Raw genomic sequence first — 12353 nt, forward strand, 5'->3', positions numbered from 1 at the left:
AAGATTATACCTAAATTAATTTTTTTTTTTTATATTTTCGAGAAATTTTTTTTTTATTTTTATTAAATTTATTAATTTATTTTTATATTTTTATTTAAAAAAAATAAATATGAATTTTCAACTTTTTGTCTCCATATTTTAATTTAAAAAAAATATTTTTACTAAATTTTCTTCGAGATTTAGAGAAAAAAAGTCAAAAAATTATTTTTTTAAGAAAAAAGTATCATGAAAAATGTAAAAATTTTATTTTCAAATATTTTTTAATTTGAAAATATTTTAAGAAAAAAATTTAAAAAATTTACTCAAAAAAGTTTTTTCTCTTAAATATTTAAAAATTTTATATGAAAAGTTATTTTCAAAAGTCAAAAAATCTTGGAGAGTAAAAACAACATTTTTATTTTTTTTTTCGAATTTATTTTTGAATTTGGAGAAAATTCTCAGCTGATGTTTTTAAAAATACGAAAAACTTCTCAAATTAATAAAGAAAAATACTTTTTCCTTTTTTTTTTTTGAATGAAAATTTTACAAAACAATTAAAAATTTAATTAAAAATATGATAAATAAAATATTTAAGAATTTTTTAATTATTTGTTAATTTTTTGTATTTCTAAAATTTTTATATTTAGAGGAATTTTATTTGTAAAAATTTTAATTTTTTATCATTGGCTTGGAATAACGTTTTCTTAACGAATTTAAAATTTTTTTACAAATTTTAATTTTTTAATTTTATTTTTAATAAAATTATATTATTCAATTATATAATTATTTATGATTATTATTTAAAAAAAAAAAAAGTTAATTAAAAAAAATATTTTTTTGCTTTAAAATTAAAAATTTAATATTTTTAATCATAAATTAAATCAATTTTTTTAAGAAATTAGGAAGATTTTTAAATTAAAAACAAATTTTATATGATTAATAGTTTTTATGAAAATTAATATTAATATTTTTCATGAAAAAATGTCTAAAATGAAAAAACTTTTATGTACGAATTTTTTATTAATTAATTTTAAAATCTTAATACTAATATTTTTTATATTTTCAGCTAAATTTAATTAAAATCAACCTCCATAAGCCACAATAAAATTCCTCAACTGCTGATTGTTCAAATGCTCAACTATTTCCATTGTTGAATCGTAATCCAGGAAAACAACTTGAGAATCACTCACAGCATGAACACAAATTCCGTTCAATCTCCTGAGCAATTCCTCTCGTTCCCGATATTGCTCCATAATCCGTCTCAATTGACTTTGTCCATAGTGCATTCCGCATCCTTGCATCGGCGCAAAGTCATAAGAACACATTCGACTCGTTGTTTGCGTTTTGAGGTTCGAAAATGACAATTGAATCAAAAACATCAACGAAAGCGCTGACGAATTTCGATTTCTTGCGTAATATCCGTAAATGTACTCCGGATCTTGCATTTGACGAGCGTGGTATCGAACAACTCTTTCGGCTTTGTTGGTTGTGTGAATCGGAGAAACTAAGATCGCTTCGGTATTTATTTGAAATTTTAAGATTTGATCATTTTTTGAACGAATTGTGATCGTTAGTCTCAAATTTTGTTTTGTTAATTTTCTGAGAAGTTTTTGAAAAATTTTATTTTTTTCGTTTTTTGAAATTTCGTTGTAGGAAATCAACGGAAATTGATTTTTTGAAGATGAATTGTAACTAATTTCATCCATTTTATGATTTTTTTAGTTTTGTTCCTTTCGAATGAACGTTTTGATGAATAATGATGCAATTCAAGCGCAGCATACTGAGTTATATACATATGAAAATAGGTTAAATCCCCTCCATGAAATTCGAAGAAAAGCCAAGGCAGACGGAATTAATGTGAATCATCAGGATATGAGGCTAATTTGTAAGCAGACACAATGGAAAAATTCTGAGAAGTCTACCAAAGGGATTTATTGAGAATTTGGAGTAATTTAAAATAATTGTGTCAATTTCTTTGAATTTCAATTAAAATAAATCCTTAAATGGAAATAATTTTTTTATTACAAAATAATTTATAAAAAATCATATTTTTCAAAAAAATACAAAAATATTAATTTTTTTTTAATAAGAATCTCAATGAATAATTTTAATTTTTTAAATGAATTAAGAAAATAAATAATTTTTGTGAATATTATAATAACTTTAAAGATTTTTAGCTCTTTGAGTTTAAAATTAAGTGTTATAAAAAAATTAATTAATATTTAAAATTTATTTTTGAAAGAAAGAAGCTAAATTTATTTTTATTTAATTATTTACTTCATTTAAATTTAAAAAAAAATAATATACGATAAAATAAACTTATTTAATTTTTGAGGACTATTTTGAAATAAAAATAAATCAAAAGATATATATTTAAATTAAATTTTTTTTCTAAAATTTTAAATTAATTTTTTAATAAATAAAAATAAATTTATTTTTTTTTTTGAAAATTTTAATTTGTTTGTTAAAAATTTAAAAAATCAATAGCGAAAATTTCAATTTTGAAAAAAACATTGTTGATTTAAATGCAATTTTTTTAACCTTTTGACCACAAAAATTGTTTTAATTCTTAATATTTTTTAAATAATTCAAAACCGTCGCAATTTTTTTTTAAATTTTAACAAAATAATTGAAAATTCAAAAATAATTGGAATAAAATTAATAAAAATAATTAATGAAAAATTAAAAATAATGTTAAATAAATAAATTATTTTTTTTTATTGAATTTTGGGTCATTTTTAATTAATATTTTTTTTTTAATATTTAAAAAATATAATTCTTCACCAAGAAACTCAAAAAAATATTTATTTAACTTATTTATCCTAAAAATAACTCTTTTCATTCAAATTTATTTTATTTTTTTTTTGTCAAATTATGTAATCTTGTCAGCACTCCGACAACCTAAAGGCACAAAAATCGAAACATGTATCCAAATTAATCATCCAAAGTAGTACACGAAGAAAAGGGCGGAGGAAAGAGAAGGACAAACAAACCAACTCATGCGTAAAATTTCCTACTAAAACTTTATTTTATTAATTTACAACTGAATGCCTTAATCAAGTTTTTCAGGTCATCATTATCCAAACTGTTGACAATTTTAAGGGTCGAATCAAAATCCAGCTGAACAAATTTTTGCCGTTCTTCTGTCGTGTAAATACCTCTTAATTGCTTCAAAAGTCCCGATCTTTGTTGAGTTCTTTTAAAATTTCGCTTTACAATTTCTTTGTAAACTTCTAATTTTTCGAGAATTTTCTTCGAATTCGAAATTTGACAATTTTTGTGTCTTTTTTCCGTTAGAAATTCATAAAGTGTCGTTTTTTGGCGGTTCACAAAAATATTTTTCATGAAATCTCGTTCCTCAATCGCTTTTTGGAGAAGTTTTTCTGCAAATCGGACCTCATCGTCGTTATAATATCGTCGATGTTCCTGTTCTCGTTCAATAATTTTCAGGCAAATCGCTTCTTGACGCCTCAAAACGGCGTATTTGATGAAAATTTCCGCGCATTTCGTGTCGAACAAGGCATTGCTCAACGGAGTTCGTGGATTATACTTGTCTGGCCCGTTTATGTCGCCCCCGTACTCCATCAGAAGTTCCATTAGCTCCAAATTGTTGTGATGATGCGTTGCTGCCAAAGCAAGCGGTGACTGCCCATAAGGACCTTGAGCATTAACGTTCGCCCCGTGCTTGAGAAGAGCTTTAATGAAGTCCATGGAAAGTCGTTCGCGAGTCAACATCGCTTGTCCCAAGATACTTTGACCATTTTTGTTCTTGGCGTTGATATTGGCGCCCAAATTGACCAAAAACGAGACTTGCAACGGCGTTGTGCAACAAAAAAGTAAAGTTTTTCCGTGTGGCTCGTAACGAAAATCGATGTAAGCTCCTTTATCGAGTACTTTTTGAGCTTCTTGTGAATTTCGTGCTTGACGAAGCTCTTTTTGCAGCTCATCCGAAGTCTTCAGTTTTGGTAAAATTTCATTTTTGTAATAAACGTAAGTAGTTGAGTCCATTTTTCAAAGTTTTTTCTTGTACGATTCGATACTGAATGTGGCTAATTTCAATTTTTAACCTCTTTTTATGTTTTTTTTCAGATTTACAGGACATTGAGATGAATCACTCTGGATGAACGAAAAAAAAAACAATAAAATGACAGCATTGGCAGCGGAATCTACTTTCAGCCAGTAACAACAACCTGATCCAGTACAATAGAAAATGTATTGTGTAACAAATCTGTTTGAATAATAAGGGAGGAGGACGAGGAAAAAAATTGTGAGTGTCATTATGTAGAGAGACGAGAACAAAACAGAATCGAGAAAGTAAGTTTTTATGCGAAAATTTGTTGTTTTGCATTGAATTTTATGATTTTAATCATTTTCTGAATGATTTTCAATTGATTTTAATTTTTTTTTTTAATATTTGATTTTAAATTTTGATCTATGAAATTGAAGAAAAATTTCATTTTTTGAGTGATTTTTAGATAAAAATTTTACTCTATGTTGAAAAACTGAAGAAATTGAACAAAAAATTGAGTTGTTTCATAAAATTTATCGAAAATTTCTGTTTAAAATGTTTCAAAACTTGAATATTTAAAATTTTTATTCTAGTTTTACAGTAAAAATTTTGTAATATAAAGAAAATTTTAAGATTTTATTTTAAAATTTTAGTTTTTTTTTATTTTTAAAAATTTAAAATTTTAATTTTTTAAAAATTTTTTAATTTTTAATCAAAATATCTTCTGAAAAATTAATCTGATATCATTTTAAAGGAATTTTGATTCAAATATTTAGGTTTTTTAAAGAAAATTTTAATTTGAACCTCAAAATTTGATAATTTTTAATGAAACTTTTTACTCATTAACTGAAAAATTTGTTCATTTTATTTTTTTTTTTCAATATTTTTAGTTCAAAATATTAATTTAGAGGTCTATAAATCTTAAAAACTTAAAATTTTGAAGTTTGACTCTTTTTAAAGAAATTTCTGTAAAAATGAAAAAAAAAAATTAAGAAAATTTTATTTTTTTTTCATTTCTTGTCAAGTTTTTACTTTTTAGGTACTTTGATAAAAAATCTGCCTCTATCTAAATTCTTGAAAATTTTTTTTCGAAAAAAAAATTTTTTTTTGAAGCAAAATAAATGAAAAAATGTTGAATTTTAGTGAATATAATTCAAAAATTAATAAAAAAAAATGCAGAATTTTGACAAATTTTGGGAAATTTTTAATAAATTTTGGTTAAAAACGTGAAAATATGTTCGAAAAACTGAAGTTTTCAGTCAAAAAAATTTTTTTTGTAAATGTTTGTGAATGTAAAAAATGTGAAAGTAAAAAAATAAATTTAATTAATTAATAAAATTAATTTAAAAAAATTAAATTAAAAAAAAAATCTCCATATGATCACATTTTTAAATATTTTCGATCTTTTAATTATATTTAAAAAATAAAAAAAAATATTTTTTTTTATTGAATCAAAAAATTCAAAAAATAATTTTTACAAGTAATTGATTAATATTTATTTTAAAAAATTAAATTAATTTTTTTATCAAATTAATTTTTTAAATTTTATTAAAAATTAAAAAAAAATTCCTTGAATCAAAAAATTTTTAGTTGCGAGACACGAATTTCGCACATAAAAAATGTAAGTACCTTGATGTACTTTCATGGCAGGCAGTAATCTGCAAGTTTATGCGAGTGTGTAAAATAATCCGTTCTGGCATTTTATATGTGTTTTTATAAACATTAAGCCCGATATCGTCGTTGCTCGTCGTCATTCGTGTCACATGCTGCCAGAGAGACTCTTTATAGTCTCCACATTTTATAATTAAATTGTTTGTAAGTAAATGATGCGATACATTCTCGTCGTCGTCGTCCTAATAATATCTTCTCCCTTCACACGTCGCTGTGTCGTACGCTAAAATTACGTGATGTAACAAAAAATGGAGCAAAACTTACCTGCGCGCACTTGCACGTCTCTCGATATCACTCTGCCCACTGAATTGGAAGCTACACACCGATAAATGGTGCTATGGATGTCCTGGCGGTACGCGGATGCGGGAAAGGGCAGCAAAACGAGCGTTCCGTTGCGATGAACGCGTCGCACGCCCCCCACGTCGCCAACGCTCGTGCCATCGACCGAAAGCCAGTCGATTGTGGGTTGCGGAGATCCCGTTGCCGAGCAATCCAACCAACCGCCCGACGAATTTGAGAATTCCAGCTTGGAGGGCGGCTCCATCACGAATGCCGGACCACGTAGGTGCGAATCAAAGGCAGAAATTTGTTCTGGAATGAGATGGAAAAAGGGAACAAGCAAAAATTTTTAATTAATTTTGTAAATAAAAATGGAAGGTACTTGAAAAAATTTGTTGTTGTTGTTGTTTGCGTTTTATTGGGCAAGCAGACAACTTTTTTTTTTATTTTTTTGCAAAAAACAGACAAGAAACGACTTTAATTACAGTCCGTTCTCGTGCAGAAACGACGAAAAAAATTTAAAAAGCAATCAAAAAACTAATAAAAAGCAAAACAAAAATATTTATTATTAAAGAATTTTCTGGCGCTCCAGTTTATGATCCCAATTTAATTGCCAAACTTTATATTTCTCCATTTAAAAAACGTAAAAAAGGGAGAAAAAATTTTAAACTACTTGAAAGTTTTTATTTCCTCACAAAAAATTTTCTTGTTCAAACAGCTCGAAAAGCAATAAAATTTTTCCGAAGAAACCACAACGAAATTACATTAAAATAATCACAAAAAGGTCCGAAAATTTACACAAGACATCCATTAACGCAACACACACACTGGCTCGGTCGGTCGGGTGCGAAAAATCAACCTTGAACCCCAAATTCGTTTCGGAAAATGAAAAACACTTTTAAGGGGATTAATTGAAGAGAAAATTACTCATTTTTACATTTGGATGCCTTTTCATTGAAATTTATCATCATAATACTCTAATGATGATATCCTTAAAGTCCGTAAAACTTTTTTTTTCGGGTGTTTGTTGCTAAACTAATCTGACACAAAAAATGAAAAAATAAAAAAAAAAGTTTTTATCAGAAAGACCGACATTGAAAATAATACGAGAGACACACACACACATGGCTATAAAAGTTATATTTGATGTGAAAATGTGACAAGACACGCAAATTTGATTTAAAACTTTTTTCCCAAAAAAAAATTGTTTTGTTATATGCCTACTTGGGATGTCATGCGGGGAGGACAGTGCCGTGACTTTTGAGTGTTTTAGAGGATTGAGTTAATTTTTTAAGCAATTATTTAGATAAAAAAAAAATTTTGGAAAATTTTTTCTTGAAGAAAAATATTGCACTGAATTATTTAAAAAAATTAAATTAAATAAAATGAAAATTACATTTTTTAAATACATTTTTTTAAAATTATTTTTTAAATATTTAAATAAAAATTTTATTTTTAATTTAAAAAAAAATTATTAAGGAAATAAAAATTAAAATAAATAAAACATATTTTAAAATATAAATTTAATTACATTATAATTTTTAAAACCCTATATTTGACTTTTTAGGCAAAAATCAATTCTAACTTAGTTTAAATCTTTATTGAAATAGCCTGAAATAAATAATTTTAGGTCAAAAATTTATTCTTTTATTAATAAAAAAATAATTAAAAATTGAAAATACGTGAAAATTATTATTTTTTTATTTTTTAATAAAAAAAATTTAAAAATAAATTAAGAAAAAATATTTTTCTATTTTAATTTTTTCTTTTAAAAATAATTTTTAATTTACATGTCTTTATTTAATTAAAATTAAATTTTATTTATTTAAAATCAATTTCATATTCTGTTTGACAAAATATGGGAAAAATAAAAAAAAAATTAAAATTACAATGAAAAAATAAATAAAATCTAAAGGTTTAACAAAAATGAGAATTTTCTCAATTTAAATTTTATATAAAAATATTTAAATAATATTAAAAATGTTAAATTAAAAAAAAATAATTCTTAAAAAAATAAGTTTAAAAAAATAAATTAAATTGAAATTAAAAAATTTTGTTTTTGAATATTAAAAATTAAATTTCAGAAATGATAATTAAATAGAAAATTTTCTAAAAATTAAAAGAAAAATCATATTTTAAGATAATGTTCAAATATTTTTCAAAACGAACCAAATCTAAACTTTTTTCTCAACAAACATTGAGATTTTTTTTAATCAACAGTTAAAATAAAAAAAAAATAAAATTCAAAAGATCTTTAAGTACTTTGAAGATTTTTAAACAATTTAAAAAAATGCTCGAAATAATTTTTTACGATAATTTAAAAAAGTTAAATTTTTGGCTATATTAAATTATTAAAATATTAAATTAAATAAAAAATTAAAATTTAATTAAATTTTTTTAAATTTTAATTTTTATTAAATATTATTGAAAAAAATTAAAAATAATTTTGTTTAATTTTTAAATAAATTTTAGCAAAAAAAAAGTAATTTTAACGAAATTTAAAAAAAAAATCTTCAAAATTCAAAAAACCAATGACTTTCATGTCCTTTTTTTGTTTCAAAAATGTTAACTTTCTCACACAAAAAAAAAAACTCTTTTTATTGTCATTTTAGAACAATTGCACAAGTTGAAACACCATCCCGTGCCTACCACACTTCTGCCGAGAGACAATGTAGAGATTTGCAATCGTCGTCGTGGAGCAAAACGAGAGAAAGGTTCCTGTTGTTATATTTCCTTTTTATTTAACAATTTGGCACAGAAACACTCACATGCCGATTGTATCGCATTCGTTGTCATGCAAAATTGAGATGCGAAAAGCACACACACACACACACACATGAAAAAAATTACCCTCCTTTTGACCTAAATACCTGTATCGAATAAACTGACCAAAAAGCGTCGTCGTTGTCCGTAGCGCGTAGGGAAAATATCGTTCGATATCGGGGCGCAGCGTAGATGCAAAATTGATTCCGAGAGACGCAAAAATTTGCATTTTGTGCACAGAATCACAACCTTTGCAAATTTGACTAATTATTGGGGACACATGACGACATCTTCTTGTACATAACCGCACTTTGTAAGGATTTTTATTTTTTTCCCGAGTCTCCCGCTGCTGCGTCAATAAATTTCATGTGCAAATAAAATAATCAGCAGCAAGCAATCAATAAACACGACAACAACAACAACCACGTCGCAGATTAGCCATTTTAGTTAACATCTGTCGTCGATGTAGGATGCGAAATTATGTATTGGCAAAAATTAAATATTTATAATGTGAACGAGTGACGCAGCAGCAGCAGAGAATCAAATTGTTATTTTTTGTAATTTTATCCAAATTTTATTTATTCTCGACCCGATAAGCTAATGATAATTAATTAGAGAACGAAGATAAATATTGAGGTCCCTAAAATCAATACAAATATAATTATTGTGAACGTTTGTTTGTGTTTTGCAGGGCAGGGCGCTAATGTGTGCCAAAATTAATTTTATTATCATTAGGAATTTTGATAAATGTGTATTAGCAGAAAATTAAGCGATAATCTGCTGGCAAAAAACAACGAAAAAAAATTCGGCTGTGGGAAAGGAGTGACACAAGGCGCGCGGCGGCGGCGGCATATTTAAGAAGAATATTGGGAACATGTGTGACGACGACAAACTCGTTATACGGATGATCAGCTAATGGTTTGGGAAATTGACTACTAAAATAGAAAGATGTAGTTTTAATGGGGATTTTTTGGGAGATTTATTGATGGTTGTTCAAATAAATTTATTTTTTTGTGGGAAATTTTTTTTTTGCAACGAATTTTTTTAATTTAAAAATTTTATTTGAATATTTTTAAATCATATTAATAAAATTCTATCAATTTTTTTACATTAAATTTGTTAAAAAAAAACAAAATATATTAAATTTAATTTAAAAAAATTATAAAAAAATAATTTAACTTATTAAAAAAAATTAATTAAAAAATTACTGAGTAGTATTAAAAAATGTTAAAATATCAAAACTACCTATAAAATATAATTTAATAAATAGATTTTTTTTTAATTTTTAAAAAATTAATAAATTTTAATTTTCCTTCATTTTTTATGCTAATAATTTTTTTTTAATTAAATAAAAATATGTTTAAAATTTCTAATATTTAGCCTTTTAAATTTTTAATATTTGTTTAATTTTAATATTTATCAAATTTTTTTCATACAAAAAAAAAAAATTTATAAGAAAATATTTTTCAAACTTAAAATATTTTTGTTCATGTTCAATGAATTCAAGAAAAATTGAGGAAAATAAAAACAAATCATTTTTTGATGATTTTCAATTTATTCTGAACCATTTGTGATAATTTTGCAAAATCATCAATTCATAAAAACGACCGTCATTAATTTCTCAACGCTTCAAGAAATATTTATTTCTATGAAAAAGATTTTACTTAAATTAAATTCTTATTTTTGTATATTTTGCAATTTCTATAGGATTTAACCCATTTTATGTTAACATTTAAAAATTTCATAAAAATAAAAAAAACTGATTTTTCTTAAAAATTCAATTAATAAAACTAAATGAAAATAAATAAAATATTTTTTAATTGTGAAAAATTTAAAAAAAATTAAAGAATTAAATGAAAAATAAATTTAAAAAAAAATATTTAAATTAATTATGAATAAATTTATTAAAAAATAAATTAATTGACACCCAAAATAAAATTAATATTATTATTATTTAAATTTTAATTAATATTAAATGTTTTATTATTAATTAATAAATTATTTTTTTGAATAAAAAAATTTTAAATAAAAATTATAAAAAAATAATTAAAAATGTTAATCAATAAAAAAAAAATAAATTAAAAAAAAAATTCTAATTGATTAAATTAATTTTAAATTAAATTAATTAATTAATTAATTAAAATAATTTAAAAAAAAAAATTGAAAAAAAAAATTTAAAAAATTAAAACTACCCAAAAATTAATGAAAAATTTTCTTATTTTATAAGTTAATATAAAAACTAACTCAAAATAAACTTAAAATCAATTTCCACAAAATGCACTTAATTTTGAAAACTTTTTGATCAAACACACCACGAAATAAAATAACGAGATAAACATTTTACAAACACAAAACCACGTAAAGGGATTACAGTTCGTTACATCTTCCGAGATAAATTACAGTTTTCATCGAATTTCGTTAAGAAAAGCTCCCTTAATAAATGTTTATATCCCTCTTTTAATTGAATTAAATTTCAATTATATTTTGCGGCTTTCTATTTTATTTTATATCTAGACCTTTGGTTTCTCATCACGTTTTTCCACTCCATGCCAATAATTCATCAAATTCCATTCAATTAAAAAAAAATAATTTTTTAAAGAATTTTTTTTTATTTTATTTTTTTATCTTTTTTCTTTATTTAAGAAAAAAAAAAATTAAAGAAAAAATAATTTTTTAAAGAAAAAAAAAATAAAACCACAAAGTCTCCAAATCTATTATTCCAATGATGGTAATCTGTTTGTCTGTTTTTATGCAAATAAACTTTTTTTTTGTGGCACATCTGTGCTTTTTTCGGAAAATACATCATTTTAAAACATTTAAAACACAAACAAGCTCCGAGTCGGAGCGAAAAAGGCAGAAATAGGAGGAAGATACTTACCAACAGTATTGCATATATAATAATAAACTACGATAATTCCAAATATAAAATGTGTATTCTGCATCCTGGTTGTGACTTGCTGCATGCTTGTATGCATTTTATATTGTTCTGCTTATGATGGCAAAACTTTTTCATTCATTCGTTACTCTGAGCAATTTTTTTTTTATTTTCTCTCTATTCACAAAATTTCGTTATTATCATTATAATAAAATGCATATGTGGCATCGTTGCGCATTAAATTTGTATAATAATTTTAATGACTCGAATCTATTTTGCTCGTCACTTTGATTTTTTTTTTGTTGACTCGTTTATCACTCAACTTTTGCCATTCACTCTCGGAGCGAGAGAGAGAGAGAACTGTCTATCTTTCTTGCATCACATCAACATTTAATAATAATTAGGCGAATAAATAGCTCGCTTTGGCAGTTGAACACTTTTCGGTAAGTACACTAAATTTTATTTTATTTTATTTTCGAGAGAGAGATATGGTTATGATATTTTTTAAACACTCTTCAAAACTTTTTCAACTAATTTTTTTTTGTTCTTGATGATCGCTACTTGGCTGCTGAAGAACAAATATTGTAAAATGTTTGTTAAATATAAATTTTGTCGGTCGAGTTGAGCAGGAGGAGGAAGGAAAAAAAATATTAGAATGTTTTGTGGAGATTTTTTGGGCATTTTCTGTGGCAAGATGAATTTTATTTGCTTTGAATTGCCAGAAAATTACAGAAGAGGCGAGAAATGTGTGTTAGGAAACCACAAAATTAGCGTTAG

The 12353-nt window shown here is 24.2% G+C and overlaps 1 protein-coding gene across 1 annotated transcript in view; it reads right to left on the bottom strand.

The window, feature by feature from the left end:
- The window catches only part of LOC134832662 (cell adhesion molecule Dscam2), a 33671-nt gene extending 21759 nt beyond the window's left edge, over positions 1–11912 (bottom strand). Inside the window, exons 1-2 of the mRNA XM_063846768.1 lie at positions 11580–11912; positions 5924–6250 (exon numbers count right to left, since the gene is read on the bottom strand). Of these exons, the coding sequence (XP_063702838.1) occupies positions 5924–6250; positions 11580–11676 (424 nt within the window). The 5' untranslated portion in view covers positions 11677–11912. The remainder of the gene's footprint in view (positions 1–5923; positions 6251–11579) is intronic.
- Between the last annotated feature and the right edge of the window lie 441 nt (positions 11913–12353).

This window comes from Culicoides brevitarsis, chromosome 2 (assembly GCF_036172545.1).
Source record: "Culicoides brevitarsis isolate CSIRO-B50_1 chromosome 2, AGI_CSIRO_Cbre_v1, whole genome shotgun sequence".
Classification (NCBI taxonomy): domain Eukaryota; kingdom Metazoa; phylum Arthropoda; class Insecta; order Diptera; family Ceratopogonidae; genus Culicoides; species Culicoides brevitarsis.